Genomic DNA, 26,049 nt, shown 5'->3' on the forward strand with positions numbered 1-26,049 from the left:
ACCTAGTGCATCTGGATACATGGGTACTGGGGAATCAAATCTGGGTCCTTAGACTTCATAGGCAAGCACCTTAACCACTAAGCCATCTCTTTAGCCCAGCTCTAATACTTTTGGAAAACTAGTTGTCCTTCCTATATTTCAGTTCCTACATATAAAATGATACCTATATCATACTATTGTCATGGTTTAATACACTTAGTGCTTACCTTTCTGGCTGGCATTTTTAAGGTATTTAGTAAATACTAGCTCACATCAGTATACATATAGAAGCCAATTCTTTTGTAAATCATAGACAAATTAAATCTTATAGTACACACATATGTTTTTGGATTTTTTTTTTTTCTTTTTAGGTTTTATGGATTCCAAGATAGCTTTGAACACTTGATCTTACTTCCTCCACCTTCCAACTGCTGGGATTACAGACATGTGCCACCATACCTGGCCTCTTGCAGAATATTTTTAATGTCAAAAACTACTCATACCATTAGCTAAATTATAATTAGTGGTGATATCTTCAGTATCTTTTTTTTTAAGCTAGGACATTGTTATCACTGAAGTTCTCTTTTGCATTATTAAACAGTTCTAACCTATATTATATCAGGAGGAAAATGAATGGGCTATAAGTTACTGATAAGAAATAAAATTCTCTCATAGAAAATGTTTTATTTATTGGTAGAATCTTTAAAAAAAAACAATTAAAAACACTATAATGCCAAGCAATGTATGCTTAAAATAAGTGTATAAAATCAACAGCTTTTCTATGTAGTTGTAATAAGCTATGAATAAAAATTAATTCATCTGCAGTAGCAAAAGTATTTTTTTTTTTTTTTTTTTTGCTTTTTTTGAGGTAGGGTCAGGCTGACCTGGAATTTACTCTGTATTCTCAGGGTGCCTCAAACTCATGGCAAACCTCCTACCTCTGCCTCCCGAGTGCTGGGATTAATGGCGTGCACCACCACGCCCGGCAAAAGTTTTTTGGTTTTTTTTGCTAAAGCTGTATGGAAATCCAGCATTTATAAGCAAATAAATAATGACATTTATTTGGCCAAGCAGAACAAATTATTTTTTTTAAGGTACATCCTTTCCAAGCCTGGAGTGACTTTTAAACTTTGGAGTTTGAAGCAGGAGTGTCACGAGTTTGAGGCCACAGTCACATAACAAAAGCAAACCTTATACAGGACTGCCTCACAAGGAAGATAAGGCAATATGGGTTGTATAATAATAGTAAACAATGACATGAACATGTAAATACCCTAATGAAGATATGAGCTTTTTAAAATTTTTGTTTTTAACTGCTTTGTTAAATTTACCTTTTTATGCAAACTGGTAAAACTGCTGTTGGCAGAAACTTATACCAAGTGCTAAGGCAATCTTTAATTAGAAGCTGACAACACAAGACAAAAGGAAATAACACCAGGTTCACAACCAACAGTTCGGTAAAGGTATAATAGGTAATACATTCTCTCTCTATCTGTCAGTCCAATAAATAAATATATTTTTAAATAAAGTGAACCTGGTAGAGTGGGTAATACACATACATACATACATATATACATATATACATACATATATATATGTGTGTGTATATATATGATTTATTTATGAGATAGAGACAGACAGAGAGAATGGGCACGACTCCAGGACCTCTAGCCACTGCATAAAAACTCCAGACACATATGCCCCCTTTTACATCTAGCTTACGTGGGTCCTGGGGAATCAAACCTGGGTCCTTAGGCTTCACAGGCAAATGCCATAACTGCTAAGCCATTTCCCCAGTCCTGGCTTTTATATTTTTTATCACAAGGTATCAAACTGGATAGAGAGTCACAGAAGCAATGAGATTAAGAATTACTACAGGTATGTTTTGACTGAAAGATCAAGCTTTTTTCTAAAAAAAAATTACTGGGCTGGAGAGATGACTTAGTGGTTAAAGTGCTTGCCTGCAAAGCCTAAGAATGCTTGTTCAAATCTCCAGGTCCCACACATAGCCAGATGCAAAAGTGACATAAGTGTACAATGTCACACATGCACACAAGGGGGTGCACATATCTGGAGTTCATTCACAGTGGCTGAAAGGCTTTGACACACCCATTCTTTCTCTTTCTGCCTCCCCCCCTTCTCTGTCTCTCAAAATAAAGTAAAATAAAATAAAAAGGCATATGCCATCATACCCTGTCTACCCAAGTTTTTAAAACAAAAAAAAATATTTATTAGAGAAAATGGGTGTACCAGGGCCTTTAGCCATTGCAAACGAATTCCAGACGCATGTGCCACCTTGTGAATCTGGCTTAGTGGGTACTGGGGAATCAAAGTTGGGTCCTTTGGCTTTGCAGGCAAGTACCTTAACTGCTAAGCCATTCCTCCGGCCCATGACCAAACCTTTTTAAAGTGCTAGATCTTTAGTTTGTTCTCTAACAAAAAACAAAGATCTGAGTGTAAATTCCTGGCCACAAGAAGATTCTTTTAATCCAGTGTATTAACATCACTTTATTTTGTGAAGACCTTTTGTGGAGTGATTGTAAAAATAGAGTCATCCTGTTAAATTGTTATTTTTAAAGTATTTGAGGTCAATATACAAAGTAACAGGTTCCATCATGGCTTCTTCCTCCATAGGTGACGTGACACTTTGTCCTCGTTCCTTTCTCCCTTGCTGCCCTCCTTCATGGGTGCTTCTAGCCTCTGCTGTCTCCTTTTCCATTGCTTTGTGCAAGCAAGAGCCTTTAACCACTGAGCCATCTCTCTAGCCCTACACTGCTTTTTGTGTAGATATGTCATGTCATCCAAATATCAAAGAGTGCACTCAGTTCTCAAGTATTTCTTGAAACTATTTTAAGCTTTCTGGGTACTCAATTATAGTCTACTTCATTGGACCCTTTTACAATTCTTTTCAAAACAGACCAAAGTGATTTGTAGATTTATTTTAAATCATTCAGAGGTTTTCAAAATACAATGTTATAAAGTTTCTGGTGTGGAAGTATTACAATATGTTGTTAAATGGGTTCCAATGAAATTCATGTTTTGGGATACTGTCATAAATAGAGTTATATTTTTTATTTCATTTTTAACTGACCATTGCAAACATGTAGACATTTGTTGTCTGTATTGTTTCTTATATCCTATGATGTGAAATTCATATATTTTCTACTTTTCTTAGATTACTGTTTTCTATGTACATAAGGATGTGTGTATAAAATACTGGTTCTTCTCTTTCTAGTTTGTAATTATCTCATTGTACTGGCTAGAATCATTAATATAGTGATGAAGAGAAGTAATGAGATAGACATCCTTGTTTTAGTCTCTTATCTGAAGAGACATTCAGTTTTTCATTATAAACAACATCATTAGCTGTGAACTTTTCCCACAGGTCATTTACTGAGTCAATGATGCTCCTTTTTGTTCCATGGAGCATTGTACTATATATAAATTGCGCCTCTATTTCAGAAGCTGATTTTACTGAGCATGGTGATGCGTGCCTTTAATCCCAGCATTTGTGAGGCAGAGATAGGAAGATCAGAGTGAGTTCCAGGTCAGCCTGGAGTACAGCAAGACCTTACCTTGAAATAACAAAAATTACAAAAAATAAATTCCAAATAAATGAATAAAAAGCTGATTTGTTGAAATAACATTAATTATTATTTATACTAAACTTAAACAGAATAATGTTCTAGATATATCATGTTAAGAAGTAACTTAAACTGTGGAAATTTTCAAAAGCTTAAGAAAATACTTGATCAAGGGCAAAAATTTTCTTTTGGATGTAAGTAAGCTCTCAAATTGCAAATATAATCAAAATATATGAAGATTTTGTTTTGGAGGTGAAAAATAAATCTAAGGAAAGAATCATTGCCTTTCCATTCATAAGCTATTATGCAACTGCAAGACTCTGTTATTTCTCTGATATATTTTATCTATAAAATCTGAGTTGAACCTTTATAATTAGCACAACTGAGAGGTCTTAATTCCCTTTCATTTACCAAGACTAATGCAAGATTTTTTTACATTTAGTAATTGCTTATTTACTTGGAATATAAATACTGTGGATATAATACATTTAGCATTAAGTAACTTAGAGTAGTAACTGTGGGTTAGTTATGAATCACTAAGTCAAGGTTTTATTTATATTTCTGTTTCACAGAGATGAAGAAACGGACTGAGGAATAGTAAAAGACTTTCATATCACTATTTCTATTTCATGGTAACTTCTCTTTCACCATAGGAATTACTTAAAGATCCTCTGTACATTGGACTGAGGCAGAGAAGAGTGAGAGGTGCTGAATATGACAGCTTTGTGGATGAATTCATGGAGGCTGTTTCTTCCAAGTATGTGTATTCTTTATTTTATTTATGTTTGAGTTGAATTTCAAAAATCTGAAGTCAGACTAATATAATAACTACTAAAAACTCTGAGTTTGATTACAAATAATTGGAAGTGATTTGAATAAAAAGGAATATGTATGTATGATCATATGTATGTGTGTATTTATATATTCATAGTTTTACTGGCCAAGTGGTAGTAGCATCTATTCCCTTCCCCCCCCCCAAAAAAAATGTATGTCTCTTGCTAGTCCTGAAAGAACTTTGTTCACAGAACAATCTCAGAAGATCACTGTGGCTATAGACATGCTGCAGTGACCAGTGATAGTGAGTATGAAAGGAAGCCTTTTAATGTTTATGGTTTTTGGCAGTCTGTACTTCTTTCTGTCTGCTGATAAGATATGATCTTTACTCTTGTTTGTGGCTGACCCCACATCTGACCCCTTTGTGGTAGGAGAAGCAAGGAAGAGTTGGGAGTGAACATAACCTAGTATAATCCAAGGGTCCAGCCACAATCCATGAGAACTGGATTAAATCTGTAATATCCAATTAAAATGTAGTATTGGGGAGAATGTTCATTCGTTAAACACTTGCTTGCAAAGCCTGTCTACTTGGGTTCAATTTCCCAGTTCCCACATAAGACCAGACACAAAAGCAGCACATGAATATGAATATGTCTGCAGTGGCAAGAAGCCCTGGAGAAGGAACTCTCTCATATACACACATGTGAAAACATAAAAATTATTTTTGGGCTGGAGAGATGGCTTAGCGGTTAAGCACTTGCCTGTGAAGCCAAGGACCCCGGTTCAAGGCTCGGTTCCCCAGGTCCCACGTTAGCCAGATGCACAAGGGGGCGCATGCGTCTGGAGTTCGTTTGCAGAGGCTGGAAGCCCTGGCGCGCCCATTCTCTCTCTCCCCCTCTGTCTTTCTCTCTGTGTCTGTCACTCTCAAACAAATAAAAAATTAAAAATAAATAAATAAATAAAAATAAAAATTATTTTTAAAAATAAATAAAATGCAATACTATATTTTCTTCTAACCCAGTTAACATTTGCTCATGGGCCAAGTGTTAACCATAAAATTGTCCATTATTTTTTCTTTTAGAAATGGGATTTTCACCATATTTTTAATGATGCATTCTGAATTTTGTCATGCCAGCTGACAGCTAATCACTTTGTTACTGTATAGCCACAGATAGCATTACTATTTTTTAAACATATATGTTGCCTTGGTTTTTTTTTTTTTTTTCCACAACCTCATCACTGGGATCAACTATAAATAGAGATGTTCTACTGCTTTCCTAAAAGGTTTGTTTTTAAGAAGTTGTAGCCACCAGAAGTACACTTTTTTCTTCAATTTGTACAATATTTAGAATACCTTGGCTCTCTCGTTACTAAAGATTTTAATGCAGAGTATATTTGCCAGCTAGTGTGGGCTATTTTATAAGGAACATATTTGACTTATTAATTATAAACCATATCTGATTAGGCTATATTTACTTTCAGAAATGTAATGGGTGCTAGGGATTCAGGAAGGTTTTTGTACCCCAAACCCTGGGTTAGTATCTACTTTTTTTTTTTTTTTTTCAAGGTAGGGTCTCACTCTAGGCCATGCTGACCTGGAATTCACTATGTAATCTCAGGGTGGCCTCGAACTCACGGTGATCCTCCTACCTCTGCCTCCCAAGTGCTGGGATTAAAGGCATGTGCCACCACGCCTGGCTGTATCTACTTTTTTTTTTTTTTAATTTAATTTATTAGTTTTCTTTTCAGTAAATACAGGCAGTTTGGTACCATTATTTAGGCTCATCTGTGATCTACCCCCTCCCATTAGACCCTCCTTATTATTGAAAATGGGTCGTGCATTGTGGAGTTAGCCCCCAGTTATTAGTATGATAAATGTCTCTGAAAATCATGACCCAACATGTAACTCTGACATTCTTTCCGCCCCCTCTTCCGCAAGATTTCCCTGAGCCATGTTGGGTTCATTTTTGGTCTGCTTCAGTGCTGAGGTGTTGGGGGCCTCTGAGGCTCTGGCTCTCTGATTTGGTAGGAGTTGATTTTTCTCTGCGTTGATCTCCTTCCCCTTTGTGCTGGTATCCAGTTCACAGGAAAACATCACCCTTGCTTATTTCGCCAGTTGTCCTTAGTTTCAGTTGGGCCCCTTCTGAGGTATGTTGGGGCAGCTCTCTTCTTAGGATCTGCATCTATCTGGAAAAGAGAAGCAGATTCTCCAACGGAGAGTAAGTTAGCACCCAGAAAATTGAGATAACACTTACTTTTTTGATAGACAGTTTGATAGGTGTAGGCCCTCTTATACCCCGTGATTGATGGTAGCTTGATATTGTAGAGTAGGCTTGTGTTTGGGTATGGTTCTGACTTGTTTCCCAGCTCCAGCTAAGGGTCTAGTACCACTGAGTGGATCAGTTAGCCAAATCAAGAGCAATTGATTCCTCACCATGGCTGTGTACCACTATTGCACTTGTATGGGTATCACATCCGGTTAATTGTTGCTACTTAGGTTAAACAATGTGTTGCTTGGACAGATCTTGGTCACTTCCCCCAGTCGCCTATGTAGCGCCTTCTGGCACTAGACACGCTGACTGTCTGGGACTGACTCTCTCCTGGCTTCCAGCCATGTCATTCCATTTTACGTGTCAGCTGCGTATGGAGTCTTCAGCAATAGGGTCTTACCACTGGCCTTTGGTGGGTCATCAATTACTCTGACAGAAGTCTGTCATTGTTTTGGGAAACCTTGTAGGTTTCTTTGATCAAAAGCTCATTGTGGATTGTAGGCCCAAGCTGGAAGTGGGGGTTACAGGTCAGTGTCCACTAAGAAATTGAGGAAAAAGATAACTAATATACAAGAGTTAGAGAGATGTATCTACTTTTAACCAAAAAATTGAATAAAACAAGACTGAGAAGGAAAATTATTAAATTATTATATTTATTTAGAGAGGTACAGAGCCAAGTGAAGGACACCCATGTGGCTTGAGGGCCCATGTGGTAGTTGTGGAAAAACCATGGAGAAGACAGAAAGGAAAGTTCAAGTGCCCTGTGGTGAGCAGGAGGTAAAGAGCCTGTGTGGAGAGGAAGGGTCAGGGGCTCTCCCTCCGCTTGGCCCAGGCAGGTGGATCCAAGGAGAAACTCACCAGCAGCTGATGTTCATGAGTGGTCAGACAGTTCAGAGAGCTTGCCTCCCCTCACAAAAGTATTCATAAATTTATGGTGGTGGGCTCTACCTTCTGGCTCAGGTGAGCTTAGAGACAGCTGATTTGTCTGGGCTAGCAGCTGTCTCAGGAAGAGGCTAAGCCAAGTTCTTTGGGCTGAATTTGACCAACCACAATGTTAGGACTAGATTTAAATTCTAGGAAAGTCCTCTCTCCCAGGAGCAACCCAGGTTGTTTGTAGAAAAACAGACCTAGGTAAGAGATAAAAAGTCAGATCATACTTTGGTCTATAGCAAAATGGAAACTGTAAGGACAGGCCCAAAGACATTCTTGCTTCTTACTTTCAGGGGCCCAGCCAGCCTAACTGCCTAACAAAGCTATCTGATGCCCTTTCAGAAATAGTTAAGAAACACTAAGTTTAAGATTATATCATTAATTTCTACTCAGTATTCATGTTTACTTTTAAATGTCTCTTGCTACAAATTCTTATGTAAGGTTTTGACTATTAACTTTCCAAATAACAACATTGATTAAAAGACTGTACAGATAATGGGGCGCTGCTACATAGCAGAAAGGGAAATAGCATCTCTCAACACATTTTGCTTTACTATTTGTGGAAATAAAGTCTATAAATAAGATAACATCTGCATGCTTACATGAAGCCCTTTTTAAAAAATCTGTAAGCATTTAAATGATGATAAATAGAGAAAAATTATGTTTGGAAACAGTGAAAAGCTTTATAAAATGAGATAGGAACTAATTTAATTTGTATTTATATTTGAGACAAAGTCTCTTGGAACCTAGACTGGTCTCAAATTTATTTTGCTATATAGCTGAAGATGACCTTGAACTTCTGCTTCTCCTGCCTCCACCTCCTGCACCACCATGCTTGGTTTATACAGTGCTATGAATTGAACCTAGGACTTCATGCGTGCTAGGCAAGTGCCCTGTTAATTAAGCTACATCCTTAACCCGTTAATTTGGAATTATTTGTGTCAATCAATTCAGAAAATAAAAAATTAAAAAAATATATTAAATTTATGGCTGGAGAGTTGGTTCAGTGGTTAAGGTATTCACCTGCAAAGCCTAATGACCTGGGTTCAGTTTTTCAATACCCAAGTAAAGCCAGATGCACAAAGTCCTATATGCATCTTTATTTGCAGTAGCTGGAAGCCCTGGTACACCCATTCTCTTTGTCTCTCTGTCCTCTCTCTCTCTCTCTCTCTCTCTCTCTCTGCTTGCAAATAAATTTTAAAAATATTTTTTTCAATTTTTTTATACAGTAAAAAAAGGGGGGGTGGAGAGATGGCCTAGTGGTTAAGGTGCTTGCTTATAAAGCCAAAGGACCAAGGTTTGATTTCACAGAACACAGGTAAGCCATATGTACAAGGTGACACATGCATATGGAGTTCATTTACAGCGGCTGAAGGCCCTGGCATGCCCATTCTCTATCTGCCTCTCTCTCAGATAAATAATAAAAATTTTAAAATTAAAAAAAATGTATTAAATTGAAGAATGATTTAAGGTCTTTTATAAGAATATGGCAATTAACAGAGTCAACATTAGTCTTTTGTATGGAAAGCATCTAGAGCCAGGCAAAGCAGCTTGTGACTATAATAGCAAGACTCGAGAGTCTGAGGCAGGAGGATTGTCACAAGTTTAAAAGGCCATCCTGAGTTGCAGAGTGAGTGCCTTGCCCCAGAAAAGAGAAGACAGGGGTTGGCTTAGCTGTTAAGGCATTTGCCTGCAAAGCCAAAGGACCTTGGTTTGATTCCCAAAGACCCACATTAGCCAGATGCACAAGGTGGCAAGGTGGCGCATGCGTTGAGTTCATTTGCAGTGGCTGGAGGCCCTGGCACGCCCATTCTTTCTCTCTCTCTGTCTCTGTATCTGCCTCTTTCCTTCTCTCAAATAAATTTTAAAGTGAGAGAGAGGGAAAGACAGAAGAAGAAAATAAGTGCAACTATAATTTAGAAGTTTTGCTTTGAGCCTCTTCCCAGAGAGAAATCCTGAATTAAGTGTGTGCCTTTAATCCCAGTACTCAGGAGGCAGAGGTAAGAGGATTGCCATGAATTCAAGGCCGCCCTGAGACTACATAGTGAATTCCAGGTAATCCTGAGCTAGAGTGCAATGCTACCTCAAAAAAAAAAAAAAAAAAAGTGGCTCTCTTGAGAGCTCATGGAGGGAGCTGTCTAGAAGGGAGGTCTAGCAGAGGACAAGGCTGGCAGTTGCACTACAGCATGCACCCACAAGCACCCTTGGACAACTTCATGGGACCACCCTGTGTACTGCTTAGATTGTTAGGGAACCCTTGGTTTTGCCATGCTCCTCTTCCCCATAAATAAAACCTCTATTTGTTTTATAACTTAACTGTGTTTGCAGGCTGGAGGGAAGCAGCTTCAGATCATTTCTATGACCAGTGTCTTAATACAGATATTGTAGCACACTTCCGAAGTATAGCATCAGGATATTTCAGTTGGGATCTAAGGAATCACCGCTGGGTAGAAGTTTGATCCAATGGGTCCATTATGAAATCATGGTTATACCAACCTGCGTATGTGTCTGCAAGGAGAGGAGCAGGGCACTGTGTTGTTGTTTCAGCTCTCCACTCATCTCCATGAACTCTGTGATCAATCTGCCAAATCACTTTGTCCCTGGCCGCACTTGGGTGATTGTGCCTGTGAGTTCTTGCCAATATGCTGCAAAATCTTTCATTCCAGAAACTAAGTCTCATCTTCTATGAGCTCTGGGTAAATATTAGTTCAGGCTTGGAAGTTGTGCAAGAGATTGTGACTTCACTGGGTTACCTGCTCTCAAATCTGTGGCTATGAATCTTTGATGGTGCATATTGCACCTCTAGACCTTCAGATGAAATGTGAGCCACAATTAAACAGTTTAGTAATGTTGGGGACTTTTCACTAGCACATTCCCTATGGCTTTGGTACATGGTATGTTTTCTGGACCTTTCTGTAGAAAGCAATCTTCTGATCCTTTTTTGTTCAATATCCACCTAAGCCAGATGCAAAAAGTGGCTCATGCATCTGGAGTTTGTGTGCAATGGCTAGGCACTGGTGTGCCTATTCTCTCTATCTCTCTCTCTCTTCCTCCCTCCCTCCTTATCTCTCTGTCTCTATCTCCCTTCCTGTCTGTCAAATAAACAAAATATTAAAAAATAAAAATAGAAAGTGTGGGTCAATTTACCTGAATATGAATTAGCATGTCTAGTAATGTATTGCTTAGCTTTACTACTTGCCCATTCAGAACTTTTATCACGTAAGCATAGTGACTCATCCAAGAATGTAGTTTTAAGAAAACAATAAAATAAGAATATAGGTAGACAGGCATAGTGGCACACACCTTTAATCCTAGCACTTGGGAGGCAGAGGTAGGAGGATTGCTGTGAGCTTGAGGCCACCTTGAGACTATATAGGGCATTCCAGGTCAGCCTGGGCTAGAGTGAAACCCTACCTCAAAAAAGAAAAAAAGAGATTGTGTGTGTGTGTGTGTATGTATGTATGTATGTATGTAGATAGGTATATAGGTAAAGAAAATCTTTCATCCCTGAACTGAGTACTTCTGTGACATCTCTTTCTTCCAGGCTAGCATGCTATTCTTCCCCTGACTCAGTGTGACATCTCTTTTTATATGTAACTCCCAAGTCTGAATCTCTAGCCTAGATTTGTTCTCTCCACCCCAGAATCCTATTGTCAGCCTTCTTTTGACATTTCTACTTGTATTTGTAATAGACCAAGCATAAGTGCCCAAACTTGGCCACGCCCTGTCCACCTGTTCCCCAGATTAAAATGCTGGTGTTACCACTTCATACATAGCCTATGTACAAATCTTCTTAGCTTTAATTCTAACTATATCCTGGATCTGTCAATTTCTCATTGCCTGTCATTTACCTAATCTAAATCTCTCTTCTCTGGATTATTGCACTTCCCTCACTGGTTTCTCTGCCTCCTTCTTGTTGCCCTTCAGTCTGTTCACACAGTGGCCTAGATGATTCCAAATTGGGTCATTTCTCTTTTCAGATTCAACCATGGTTAATCATGTGGTTCAAACTGAAAACAAAAACAGCATAAAAGGTCCTGGGCCATGTGGCTTTTTTCTAACTTCAGGCTAGGCCAAGGCTTATCATGTCACCTACTTGGAATACACACCAACTACAACTGCCTCTGCCCAGTTTTCTACTAGATGAGCTCCCTCAGACCCTTTAAAACTTCCACAGATCTCTCTTTCTCAGTAAAGCTTACCTTCACTAGTCTACTTAGCAGTTTACTCCCAGCTCACTTTCTTCACGTGTTACGTTGATCAGTGCCTGACATATTTACATTTAATTATTTATGTTCTGTTGTATAGCCACACACTAGTAAGTTCCACCAAAGGAGAGCTTACCCTCTTCTTCCCTGCCATGCCTGCAGATTGTAAGCCATTTAATATGTTATAAGTACATAGTATTTGTAAGACAAATGGTAGAATTTGATTTATTTGGTTTACACAGCTTAAAGTGAAAGGAGAGAATGGAAAGATTCTGGTGTGATAAAGCATGCCTGTTTTTAGGTGCTTCATTTTTTGGATATACTCCTTTCTTACACGTTATTTGGTACTACTTAAGATATATCAAACTCACCAGAAATAGGACCCCCTTAACATTTATAATTTTTTGCATAATCGTTCTCTTTATAATATCATTATTCTTACATAATCAGATGTTCTTGAAAATTAATAAGTAGTGGCAGCTTCATCTTTACTGCCTAGAAATTCTCTTTATGCTGATTTCATTGAAAATTATTAATTAAATGAGCAAAAAAAAAGCTTGCCTTAAAAAGCTTTGACCTAGCACTGACGTTTTGACTGATTTTTTTGTTTGTTTGTTTGTTTTTTGGTAAAGTGTCTTACTCTGTAGCCTAAGTTGGCCCTAACTTAGAATCCTCTTGCCTCAGCCTCCTGAGTGCTGGGATTGCAGGTGTGTACTACCACACCTGGCTACTAACATTTTAATGAAAGAAAAGACATTTCTCCAGGACTGTAATTTAAAAGCTTTCCTTTACTTAAACCTTACCATTACTGTGAAGTGCCAGGAATGACTATCAAGTAAGTGTAATGCTTGATAAGTTCTTGCAACTGTGGCTGCTTCGCAGATTTCATCTCATCTGTGAGAATCAGTCTCCACCTAAAGTCATACTGCCTGCCATCGGCAGCAAGGTGTGATGGTGGTGTTTCCATGTAACACTACTTCCTTTCCTGAGTCAGTGTTGAACTCAAGTCTTGGCTAAGTGCCTGAGACAGTCTAGACTATTGAGAGAAGTTAATAAATTACCCGGGCGTGGTGGCACACTCCTTTAGTCCCAGCACTCGGGGAGGTAGACGTAGGAGGGTTGCCATGAGTTCAAGGTCACCCCCCAAGACTACATAGTGAATTCCAGGTCAGCCTGGGCTAGAGAGAGACCCTACCTCAAAACAAAACAAAAAAGAAGTTAATAAATTGATCATAGTATTTCCAGGTCACATACTAGATTTTAAAGGAATAAGCTCTATAGCCCCTGAGTTAACATGAGCTGGTTTACTACGTGTATTTTAAATTATTTATAATATCCTCATGTTTACAAAGAAGTCACTGTAAATTTATATGCTCACCCTCACTGCACTAAGTCTGGTCTCTCCACAGACAAGGAGCTTGTCTGCAGCCCTCAAGTCTTGTCCCTGGGAGGTCTGCTAGTAGCAGGAATTCCATGGCTGACTTTCTGTGTGATCTTTTCCTCCTGTTCTAGTTCTAGTCATTATGCTTCACCTGGTTTTTCTGTGAATGGCATGGCTTCATAACCTAAGTGATTTTATCCAAAAATCTTTAAAGATTTTTGTTTCCCACTTGCTACTTTGGTTAGTATAATTTTGGGTGTTTTGGGGAAATTTTTAATAAAACAGATGACTCTATGGAATGCCACCTGCTATAGTTCCCTACAGGCCAAAGGCAATAGAAACCACTTTTTAAAAAGACTTTTAAAAGCCGGGCATGATAGCACATGCCTTTAATCCCAGCACTTGGGAGGCAGAGGTAGGAAGATCACCGTGAATTTAAGGCCGCCCTGAGCTAAAGTGAGACCCTACCTCAAAAAAAAAAAAAAAAGACTTTAAAGAAAACTCATGAGCCATGTTACTAAGGAACATAATTCGAATGAGGTTTATGACTCAGAATTTTGTTTTCTATTCTCCCATCCAAAGAAAAATGAGATTCACAATTTAAGTATAGCCATATTTTAATGTCAAATGTTTCTGTTTATGTCTTTCTACTTTTTTTACAAGCAGATGGAAGAGATAGATTATGAAATGTGTAGAAATCTTAGGTATTTATTTTGTGAATGTATAAGCAAGTATATACACATTTATATTCTATAGAACAAAGTAGGTGGATATTTATGAATGTCAGTATTATTTGGTTATTTATTTATTTGAGAGAGAGAGAGAGAGGCAGATAGAGAGAGAGATTGGGTGCACCAGGCTCTTCAGCCACTGCAAATGAACTCCAGGAGCATGTTACGCATCTGGTTTATGTGGGTCCTGGGGAATAGAACTTAGATTCGTTGGCTTTGCAGGCTAACACCTTAACTACTAAGTAATCTCTGCAGCCCAAAAAGGAGATCTAAAGGGAAGAGAAAGGAAGGGAGGAGGGTACTTAATAGGTTGGTATTGTATATATGTAAGTACAATGACTGAGATGGGGAGGTAATATGATGGAGAATGGAATGTCAAAGGGGAAAGGGAGGGAGGGTATTACCATGGGATTTTTTTTTATATATAATCATGGAAAATGTTAATAAAAATTAAATAAAAAAAGCCGGGCGTGGTGGCGCACACCTTTAATCCCAGCACTCGGGAGGCAGAGGTAGGAGGATTGCCATGAGTTCAAGGCCACCCTGAGATGACAGTTAATTCCAGGTCAGCCTGGACCAGAGTGAGACCCTACCTCGAAAAACCAAAAAAAAAATTAAATAAAAAAGAAAAGAAATATAACCAACCTATCTATTCATCAACAGATGAATGGATAAAGAAAATGTAGTGCTTTTACACAAAGGCTGTTTTTAGTCATAAAGAATAATGAAATCATCACATTTACTACAATATGGAAAGAATTAGAAATCATTGTTTAAGTGATATAAGCCAGGCTCAGACAAGTACCACACTATTTTACTCATGCATGAAATCTAGATTTAAAGTTATAAATACTTGTATATATATGTAGGTTAGGAGAGTAGAAAGGGGATTATGAGATATAAGATAGAGATATTAAGGGAAGGGAGATTTGGGGATAGAGAAGGTTTACAATATGTGTGACATGCATGGAAGCAGAAGGAAGGACTTTGGGGGGAAAAATGTGGACTAGCAAGAGGGCAGAAGAATGGGGAAAGTAGTAGAGGAGGAGGATAAATAAGAATGTATCATGTCATATATGTATGAAAGTCATCATCAAATCCCTGACTTTACTAACTTAAAAACATCTTTTTTTTTTTTTTTTTTTTTGGATTTTCAAGGTAGGGTCTCACTCTAGCCCAGGCTGACCTAGAATTCATTCTGTATTCTCAGGGTGGCCTTGAACTCTCAGCAGTCCTCCTACCTCTGTCTCCCAAGTGCTGGGATTAAAGGCGTGCACCACCACGCCAGGCTATAAAACATCTTTTTTTAAAATTAGTTTTGTACTCTGAGTACAGTCAAGTTATTACCATTGTAAGCCTCCTCCCTGCCCTCCCCTCTCCACCCAGCCCCTCCTTGTTGGGGTATATGGGTCATGCATTGTGGGGTTGGCCATCAGTTATGGGTAGGAGGAAATATCTCTGTGTATCATGATTCAACATGTGGCTCTGACATTCTTTCTGCCCCCTCTTCCACAAATTTCCCTGAGCCATGTTGGGTTCATTTTAGGTCTGCTTCACTGATGAGGTCTTGGGTATCTCTGTGTCTCTGGATATTTGATTTGGTAGGAGTTGATTGTTCTCTGTGTCGATCTCCTTCACCCTTGTGTTGATACCAGGTTCACCAAGAAAATAGCATACTTGCTTGTTTTGCCAATTATTCTTAGTTTCAGCTGGGGCCCTTTTGAGATATGATAGGGTGGTTCTCTCCATAGGATCTGCGTCTGTCTGAAAAAGAGAAGGAGATTCTCCAATGGAGAGTAAAGTTAGCACCAGATAAATGGGGTCACCATATTTTTTAGAGATAATTTAATAGGTATAGGCCCTCTTCTAGCCCACGATTGATGGTAGCTTGATAGTGGCGAGTGGGCTCATTTTTGGATCTGCTTTGGACTTGTTTCTTAGTTCCAGCTCCTGGTTTTGTTCCACTGAGTGGATTAGTTAGCCAAATCAAGAGCAGTTGGTTTCCCACCATGGCTGTGTGCCACTTTTGTACTTGTGTGAGCATCACAACAGGTTATTTGCTGCTGAGCAGGTTAGGCCTAACATGAGTAGCTTGGACAGATATTGGTCATTTTCTCCCAGTCGCCCATGTAGCACCTTCTGACACTAGATGCACTGACTGTCTGGGGACTGACTCTCTTCCAGCATCCAGCCATGTCATTCCATGTTACGTATCAACCACAAATGGTGTCTTCAGCAGTAGGGCTTATCACTAACCTTTGGTGGATCATTTAAGTACTCTGACAGAAATCTGTCATTCTTTTAGGAAACCTTGTAGGTCTCTCTGATCAAAAGCTCATTGTGGATGATAGCCACCTGCTGGTACTGGGAGTTACAGGTCAGTGCCCATGAAGAGAAGGAAGAAATAGATAATTAAAATAAGAGTTAGACAGAAGAGGGAGGGAGAGAGAGAGAGAGAGAGAAGCAGTAGAAGATTAAGGTCAGTCTTCATCATACCCTCTACAGGGCCTTGTGACTCAGGTGTTTCTTCTAAGGGCCTGGTGAAGATTCAACCATTTGATCTGTCTTTTAGGATGTAGAATTTTATGGTACCATTTGGGTCCAGATTTGTGTCCCCCACTCCCTCCCTTACCCTCCTCTCCATTCCTACCCACCCTATTGTCCAGTCCTCAAGATGCATGCTAGTTATGTCGGCATCTTGGGTAGATTCAGGTTAGGTGCTGTAGATGAGTGAGATTATGCAGCGATTATCTTTCTGTGATTGGGTGAATTCACTGAGAATGATCTGTTCCAGGTTTGAACATTTTTCTTCAAATGTCATTACTGCTATGTAGAATTCCATCATGTAGATGTACCACATCTTAGTTATCCATTCGTCTAGTGGTGGAGTTCTGGGTTGATTCCAGCGCTTTGCTACTACGAATTGAGCAGCTATAAACATGGTTGAGCAAATCTCTCTGGACTGAGGCTTGGAGGTTTTAGGGTACATGCACAGTAAGGGAATAACTGGGTCTGTTGGTAACTCTATAGTCAGCTTTTGTTGCTTTCCAAAGTGGTTGTACCATCTTACATTCTCACCCACAGTGGTTGAGGGTTCCTATTTCTCCACATCCTCACCAACATTTTTAATGTTTGTTATCCTTACTGGGGTAAGGTGAAATCTAATAGTTGTTTAAAGGTCATCTTGTGAGCTGATTTGACTTGACAATAGCATGATATTTGAATAATGTTCATATAATTTCATTTCAGATTATAGATACTGATTTGAAAAAAAATTTTTCATGAAGCAAAGTTAAAAAGTTAGTTGTCAGAAAGTAAATAATTAAGGTGACCTTTTTGTTCTCTAGGAAATAAAAAATCTGATTTTCAGCTAATACCATGCCTTGCTCTTGATAGTCAGTACATTTCAGTTAGTACACTCAAAGTCCTAACAGTGGCAGTAGAGCCCTACCCTGACCCTGCTGAGCCCTGATAACCTCTGCCTCATGCACTTGGCCACAGTACACTCCTTACTGCTTTAGTTGACTCCATACATTCTGGACATTTGCTCTAGCACTTTCTTCTGCCAAAAATATTCTTCCTCCAGAAGAATGCTTTATTTGTGACTTCATCTTTTTATATGTTTGTTCAGATCTTACCATCTTCTTTGGATTATCTTGGCTATGGTATGTTACATGAAAGCTTCCCAGTTTCTCTCCACCTCTGGCTCACTGAACACCTTGCTGGGTTCTACCACTTCTTCCTCTATATCACTTCATCATTTTTGGGAATGCTATATAACTCATGTACTTATTTCTTACATGTCTTCTCTAAGGGCATGTGCTCTCCAAAGACAGTGTCAGTGTCTGACACCAAGTAAACAGCCTGAACTGAACTGAACTGAGCTACCCAGAAAGCCACAACAAGAATGAGAGTGACTTGGTGCAGATATTTTACCATGACTGGAGAGTTACATTTTTTTTAATGTTTTATTTATTTATTTATTTATTTATTTATTTATTTATTTATTTATTTATTTGAGAAGGAGGGATGCCTCTCTGAAATAAATAAATAAATAAATAAATAAATAAATAAATAAAGAGAGAGAGAGAGAGAGAATGGATGTGCCTTTAGCCACTGCAAATGAACTCCAGACACATGTGCCCTCTTGTGCATCTGTCTTATGTGGATCCTAGGGAACTAAACCGGGGTCCTTGGGCTTCACAGGCAAATGTCTTAACCACTAAGCCATTTCACCAGCCCTACAGAGTTACATTTAACCTGCCTCATTCCTGATGACTTACTGGTATCATTTTCATGTAGAAAGAAGAGGCATAGGTCATGGTAAGTGATGGGTGCCTGGTACTCTCAGGCCTCAGGAACAGGCTGTCCCTTGAGGAGTTGCAAATTCATTTTCAGTTGGTATGTTGCATCTAACTATATTTAATGCAAGTTTCTGGCAAGTAATTTTCAACCCAATATGTTGCACAGTTCTGTGATTTAAGAATATAATAAAATTTCTATAAAGTTTACTGTAATCAAAGCTGCATTTGTTGGCACATACCTATACTCTCAGCATTCAGAAGGTTGAGGCTAGAGGACTGTGAATTCAAAGACAATCTGGCTTCCCAGTAAGACTCTGTCTCAAAGCAAAACAAAAAAAGAATTTTCCATAACCAACACAGAACAACAATAATCATTCATATTACCAAGGTCATCACATTTGGTTAATTCATTGTTCAGTCATTTCACTGTTATTTTCACCTCACAAACTGTTAAACAAACCAAAGTTAACAGACCATGGCTCCTTGATGTGGTGATAAATTTTCAAAATAGCTTTTCTTTGTGGCATGCACAGATGGTGACCCTTTTTCCTCTCCCTCATTAGAGCAGTATCCACACTACAGGGTACTAGACACACTGTGTCTCATGTGTGAACTAAGAAAGAAGACACAGCTGGTATGTTTACAGTCAGTCAATGTGGCTAGACTGGGATGGGAAGAAAATCACATGGAAAACAGGCTTTTCATCCCTGACACATGTTGGATACATGTTTCTTTTGGTAGGTTTGCTGTCCATTTCTTCATATACCTTATAGTATGACATTTCTTTCTTCACTGTATGTACAGAACAGGAAGTTTAAAAATGTGATTTAGTCAGCCTATGAAGCCATGACTCAGTAAAACCTGATGAGTGAAACCTTGACTTTATACTCAATCTTTATCTCCATCTACTACATTTGTAACCTTAGGAAGATCATTTGCCTTTTCTAAAGCTTAGTTTTCTGCCCTGTAAATTGGGAGAAATAATAACAGAACTCTATTGGGTTGTTATGATGATTGAAGTAATAAACAAACACAAAGTTACTTTTATTTAGCATTGTAAATAGTAACTGTAATTTTTAATATTATTTATTCAGGGAGAGAGAAAGAGATGAAGGAAAGGCGGGAGAAGGGAAAGAGAGAGAGAAAATGATAGAATGGGTGCATTGGGGCCCCTGCCACTACAAATGAATTCCATATGCATGTGTCACTGTGTACATCTAGTTTTACATGGGCATTGGAGAAGCAAACCCAGGCCATCAGGCTTTGCAAGCAAGTGCCTTTACTGACTGAACCATCTCTCCAGTCCATGACTATAAATTTTAAATTTATTTGTTTATTTGGTCTTTTGAATAGTTTTTAATTTTTATTTGTCTGAGAGAGAGAGAGAGAGAGATGGGGGGATGGTATACCAGGGCCTCCAACCACTGCAAATGAACTCTAGTTGCATGTGCTACCTTGGGCATCTGGCTTATGTGGGTCCTGGGGACTTAAACCTGGGTCCTTTGGCTTTACAGGCAAGGGACTTAACCATTAAGTCATTCATCCAGCCTTTATTTGTTTATTTTCAAGAAGAGACAGAGAGAAAAGAAACAGAGAGAGAGAGAATGAATCAGTATGCTAGGGCCTCTAGCCATTGCAGAAGGGCATGTGTCCCTTTGCACATCTGGCTTTATGTGGGTACTGGGGAATTGAATCCAGGTCATTAGAATTTGCAGGCAAGCATTTTAACTGCTGAGCCATCTCTCCAGCTCCACTGTGACCATAAATTGTATTTCCCAGGAAGGATGGCAAAGGACAATAATTTAGCTTAGTATATCTGGAACACTTAATAATTAGAATTACCCCAAAATAGAATAGTGAATGTAAAAGGAGCACTAACTTGCACATAAGAACCACTCAGTAGCTGGCATTACTTAAAATTTATTTTTATTAGAGCTGGGCATGGTGGCACATGCCTTTAATCCCAGCAGTTGGGAGGCAGAGGTAGGAGGATAGCTGTGAGTTCAAGGCCACCCTGAGACTACAGAGTTAATTCCAGGTCAGCCTGAGCTAGAGTGAGACCCTACCTCAAAAAACCAAAAAAAAAAAAAATTATTAGATATGGACATACTTAGTATGTAAACAACACATGTTGGTACCATCCTTTCCCTCTTCCCTGCCCCCTTTCCGGAGAGTCCCTCCTCTCTGGGGTGCAGGTCAACCCCATGTGGATTGTGGGTCATGCATTGGGAGGGCAGCAGTTAATTATGGGGGAGAGGCAACGACTCTGTGCATAATGTCCCAACTCGTGGCTCTAGCAATCTTTCCACCCCCTCTTCCGCAAAATTCTCTGAGCCATTTTGGGTGCATTTTAAATCTGCTTCAGTGGCTGGCATTTCTAATGGTTTTGTAGTTAGTATTTTGTGGCCTGTCGTACTGACTCCATAGGAACATGTGCTTAAGGGCATAAGCTTTTCTGCCTTATGTGGAAAAATGAGTTTAGAATTAAACACCCTTAAGTCTTCTGACCTGTGAAATGCAGAGTTTGTGATGCAGTGATGTGGTGATGCTGTAATCTTTGTGAATCAGTGAAGGTAGTAATCATCACATCATCTCATTACATTTGACCCGGAAGAATAAGCTTCTCATTCAGCATTTTAAAGCATTGTTTGGGGGCTGGAGAAATAGCTTAGTGGTTAAGGCACTTGCCTGCGAAGCTGAAGTACCCAGGTTCTATTCCCCAGTACCCACGTAAGCCATCTGCACAAGGTTCTGGAGTTTGCAGTCGCTTGAGGCCCTGATGTGCCCATCACCGCCCCCCCGCCCCATTCTGTCTTTTTCTTTCTCTAACTCTCTCTCAAATAAGTAAAAAATAAAAATAAAGCATTGTTTGTACAAACTTTAGCTCTCCTTGCTGCACAATTTATTCCACACAGTTCAAACAATAGTTAGCAAGGCAGTTAACACAAGAGAAAGAAGTTTCTAGTTTGTCTTGCAACTTATTTCCTATTCTACATTTGAATTTTATAGTTGCCTTCAAAGGAAGTTCATAGTAAAAGTTATGTTCAAAGTAAAACTTAGCAAAACTATTGAAGTTTTGAAAATATTACAAGATGTAACCTTACACAAATCATTTATGCTAATCAAGTAGACCAGTCCTTGACTCTCTCTTCTCTATTAAAGCAGCTGTACAATATTAACTGTTCTAGAATATTCCACAAGATTCCAAAGCAAAAATGACAGCCATTTCTTTAGCATCTTTTGTTACCCCCTTATTGTCCTGTGCATTTATCTCTAAAACAGATTTGTTACTAAAGCTATCCATACAGTTCTGTGATCTCATTAGTCCGTTTCTATAACCACAACCCGACTTCTACTACCACAGCCTAACTTGACCATTTTGTTTGTCTTCATCTCAGCAACTATGTCTGGAGTGTATCATTTTAGCATTCTTTATAAACTTACATCTGTCCCTTTTTTATTTGTTTTTACCTACATATAAATCCTTTTCTGATCTGGCTTATGAACATAGTCTTTCTGTCATATCACCCCCTTATGTATCATTTATACTCTCTCTAATATCTCTAAAGAGCACATTTTACTTGCCAAAAGCACATTGGTCAATGATGGACCATATATATCGTATGTATATTTGTGCACCTGCATCCAGTCTCTTTCTTCTCTCTCTCTCTCTCTCTCTCTCTCTCTCTCATACACACACACACACGCGCGCACCACACATACACAAATTGTTTTAAACTCTATAGTCATTCTCTCTCTTGTTTAAGCCTACCAGTTAAGTAAAAAAAAAAAAAAATGTTCAGTGGTTGCCCCAGAGTTTGCAATATATAGCTAATTTATAACATTGAGTTTAAGTCCACTTTAAAATAACATGGTAATATCCTCCTTAAGGAGCAGTACAGGTATCCTATTAGCAGTATGGCCAATTCCTCCCAGCTGCTCCTTTTAAAATCACTACCATTTATTTTACTTATCTATAAGCTATTATCACCAAATACATTGTTACAACTGTTATTTTGAACAAACCACTATTAGTCAACTGAGGAATGAAGGGGATTATATTTTACCTTCACTTATTCCTTCTCTGTCCTCTTTCTTATATGGTTTCAATATCTGACATATTTTCCTACCTATATCATTTTCCTTCTCTTTGAAAAACTTGTTTAAACATTCCAACAAAGGCCCTCAATTTATGTTTGTTCAAGAATATTTTTTATTTCTCCTATTTTTATTTTATTATTATTATTATTTTTATTTTATTTTTATTTTATTTTCCTGAACTTTTGAAAGCTAATTGCACTGATTAACAATTGTTGGAGAGTGAGGAGTTTTCTTTTAAAATATTTCACTTTATTCTCTGGATTGCATGATTTTGAAGAGAAGTCTGATGCATTCCTTGTCCTTGCTGGGTTGGTAGAATGCAATTTTATCCTTCTGGTTTCTTTAAATATTTTCGCTTTGTCTTCAATTTTCTGCAATTTGTATTTCATATACTTACATGCGGATTTTTATTTATTTATTTTTTTATTTGAGAGTGACAGACACAGAGAGAAAGACAGAGGGAGAGAGAGAGAGAGAATGGGTGTGCCAGGGCTTCCAGCCTTTGCAAACGAACTCCAGACGCATGCGCCCCCTTGTACATGCGGATTTTTTAAAAATTGCCATTTTATGTTTTCTGGGCTTCTTGTATCTTTGTATTGGTATCTGTCATTAATTTTGTACAACATTCATAGTCAGTCATTCTGCTGCTAGGACTGCCTCTGTTACTGATCTTTCTGATGTTCTCATAGGCATGCTCCACAGCTTTTGTAATTGTCCCACAGCTCTTGACAACTCCGTTTTCCTTTTGTTTTTTCTCTTTGTGTTTCAGTTTGGTGAGGTTTTGAGCATTGTTTTAGGCTTACTTACTATTTTCTCCACTATGCTTGCTCTGCTGACGAGCCATCAAAGGCAATCTTCAGTCCTGTTATGATGGCTTTGATTTCTAGCCTGTCCTTTTGAGTCTTAAGGTTTCCATCTTTGCTAACATTACCCATATGTTCCTTCCCGCTGTCCATTTTTTCCATTTGAGTTTGTAGTATAATAGTCATAGTTATTTTAAGTTCACAGTCTGATTATCCAAAATTTCTCCCATGTCTGAATCTAGTTCTGATTTCTTGCTTTGTCTAGTACAACTACTTTTCTTTCATTTGAATAAGTATGGTTTGTAATATTGAAAGCTGGAAAAGCACTTGCTGTACAAGTGTGATGAGATGAGCTTATATCCTAGGAACCAAGTAAAGCCAGATGCAGTGGTGAGCATCTGAAATCCCATTACTCCTATAGTGTGATGGGAGATGGAGACAGGAGAGTCCCGGAAGCACATAAGCCAGCTATCCCGGTGTACTCAGCAGTGAACCACAAGAGACCCTGCCTTGCAAAACAAAGGTGGAGGTCAAGGATCAACACTTGAAGTGTCCTCTGAACTCCACATGTGTGCCATGACCTGTGTGCTCCTGCACTCTCACACATACATAAGCACACGCATATCATAATATAAAAAATAATCAAAATATTTATAAAAGAGGTTCAAAATGGTATGTTACATTTCAAAAAACAATGTTATCTTTTGTTAGGATTTCATGACAATATGAATACTTGTGTCTGTTATTTTAAGGTAAATTTTTATCAGGTTGTTTATTTATTTGGTTGCCCCATCAGGGATACATAATACATTTAATATATCTGGCAAGTTATTTAATTTTTTATTAATTATGAACTTTATGAATAAGTCACATGTTGGGTCACATTCCCCTTCTGTTATCTTTTTATATCCCCTTTTCCCAACCTCCATTCCACTGAAGGCCCTCCTCATTGGGGTCATTAGTGTTCCCCATGGAGTGATGAATGCATCAATCAGTCCCTGATGGGGGACAATGCCTTAGGATATTCCTTCCCACCTGTGACTCTTACAATCTTCCTGCCCCCCCATCCATGATGTTCCCTAAACTTTGGTGGGTGTGTTGAGCTCTACAATCTCTAGGTTTCTGCTTAGATGAGTTTTTTAAAATATTTTATTCATTTATTTAAATTTTTTGTACTCAGTGAATACAGTCAAGTTGGTACCATTGATAGCCTCCTCTCTGCCCTCCCCCCCTCCACAGAGACCCTCCTTTTTGGGGTATATGGGTTGTGCATTGTGGGGTTAGCCATCAATTTTGGGTAGGAGAAAATGTCTCTATGTGCTATGATCCAACGTGTGGCTCTGACATTGGCAAACCAGGAACCAGCACAATAGTGAAGGAGATAGACACAGAGAACAATCAACCCCTACCAAACCAGATATCCAGAGACACAGAAGCTCCCAAGATTTCAACAGTGAAGCAGACCTAAAATGAACCCAACATAGTTCAGGGAAATTTGCAGAAGAAGGGGTGGAAAAGTTGATGAGTTTTAAGTGTCCTCCATGTCTATCTTCACCTCCCTGGAGCTGCTTGTCAGGATAACACTGAGAATAGCACTCGTGCTTAAATCTTTGCAAGTTATTTTAATGATGTCCATATTGTTTTTTTAAGTATTATTTTTACTATACTGTATTTTTCTTAGGGGAATTTTCACCTGAAATTTAACTTCCTGTACTTTATACTGTCTTTATGTTACATGGCATGTGGAGACTGTATATGTCTTACATTAGGTATTTTGACATGCAACCTGCTGATTATTCTCTTCCATTGCCAAGTTTCTTCTTAATGGAGGCCTTGAAAACATAAACCATATCCTTCTTTCTGGATACCACAGAATCCACAAAATGTGACTGTTATCAACTCATGGTAAAATAAAGTGACTAATACAGTTCACATGAGAAAAGAAAGTAAGGGCTTCTTCACGCCACATGTGCTTGTGATTTGAGGCAAGTATTGCTGGCTTTCAAAAACTGTGTGACTCAGTTGTTCCATTCTCCTTTTCTCACATTAAGCTACAAATACCTGTTTTCATTCACGACCTGAGAGAAGGAGCCATCCCTAGGAGAGAGAACCTGGCTTACTCATGAGACTTATTATAGGTTATCATTCTACTTAATTTCAAAAAATTTTAGTGGTAAGAGGAGAAAAATTATTTTTACTACTTAATAAGTCTAGCTTTGACAAGAGAGCTGTCACGGCAAATAATCTTTAAGTGGGAATGTGGAATACCTCCAACTGGGCCATTCCTTGTTGAGGTTATTTTTACTTTGTATTACAGTTTAAGGTTGTTTCTGAAATTTTGCTATAAAGTCCCTAATTAAATGTTTTTTATTTCCCCTTAGCCTAGCCCAGCATTTTCTCTTTTGAAATCAATTAAACTCTTTGGCTTTCATGACACATAGATGTTTTGTCTTTTTAACATTTTTCTGTAAGAGGGACATTTTTATTTTATTTAATAATATAGAATTGTTATTCTTCCAGTGTCTATGCTCTTTATTATAAAATTTGAGACAGCTTGGAACTTTTCCCTATTTTAGGAGTTGCATAGACAGGTCTTTTTGGTGTTCTTTTCAACTCTTTTGGGCTGTGAAAAGGTTAAATGTGTGTGAGGAATTCCCATATCATTCATCCTGTTTTCAGAGATGATTAGTTTAGAGCAACATGTCATAGTTCTGAGAATTCAAATGCTGAGTAAAACATTGTGTTTTGATTCTCTTAGTGGTTTACATACCATTTGGTCAGGATTGCTTATTTTTGCAGAATCCTAGTTAATGTTCTGTGGCACACAGTTCTGAGGAACCTATTTCCTCAGGTGTTTTTAATCATTGAAGGGACAGAATATTTGCTTTAACCACAGGAAAATGTCCTAATAAAATAGAATTTGCCTGTATATCTAGCTGTTTGTTTAATTCAAAGAGATTTTAGAGAGAAGATGGTATGTGAAA

The 26,049-nt window shown here is 38.4% G+C and overlaps 1 protein-coding gene across 1 annotated transcript in view; it reads left to right on the top strand.

Moving 5' to 3' along the window:
* Me1 (malic enzyme 1) overlaps positions 1-26,049 on the top strand; it is a 146,067-nt gene that overhangs the window by 70,860 nt on the left and 49,158 nt on the right. Inside the window, exon 6 of the mRNA XM_045160291.1 lies at positions 4,217-4,320. Within this exon, the coding sequence (XP_045016226.1) occupies positions 4,217-4,320 (104 nt within the window). The remainder of the gene's footprint in view (positions 1-4,216; positions 4,321-26,049) is intronic.

The sequence above is a fragment of the Jaculus jaculus genome, chromosome 10 (assembly GCF_020740685.1).
Source record: "Jaculus jaculus isolate mJacJac1 chromosome 10, mJacJac1.mat.Y.cur, whole genome shotgun sequence".
NCBI classification, from domain to species: Eukaryota; Metazoa; Chordata; class Mammalia; order Rodentia; family Dipodidae; genus Jaculus; species Jaculus jaculus.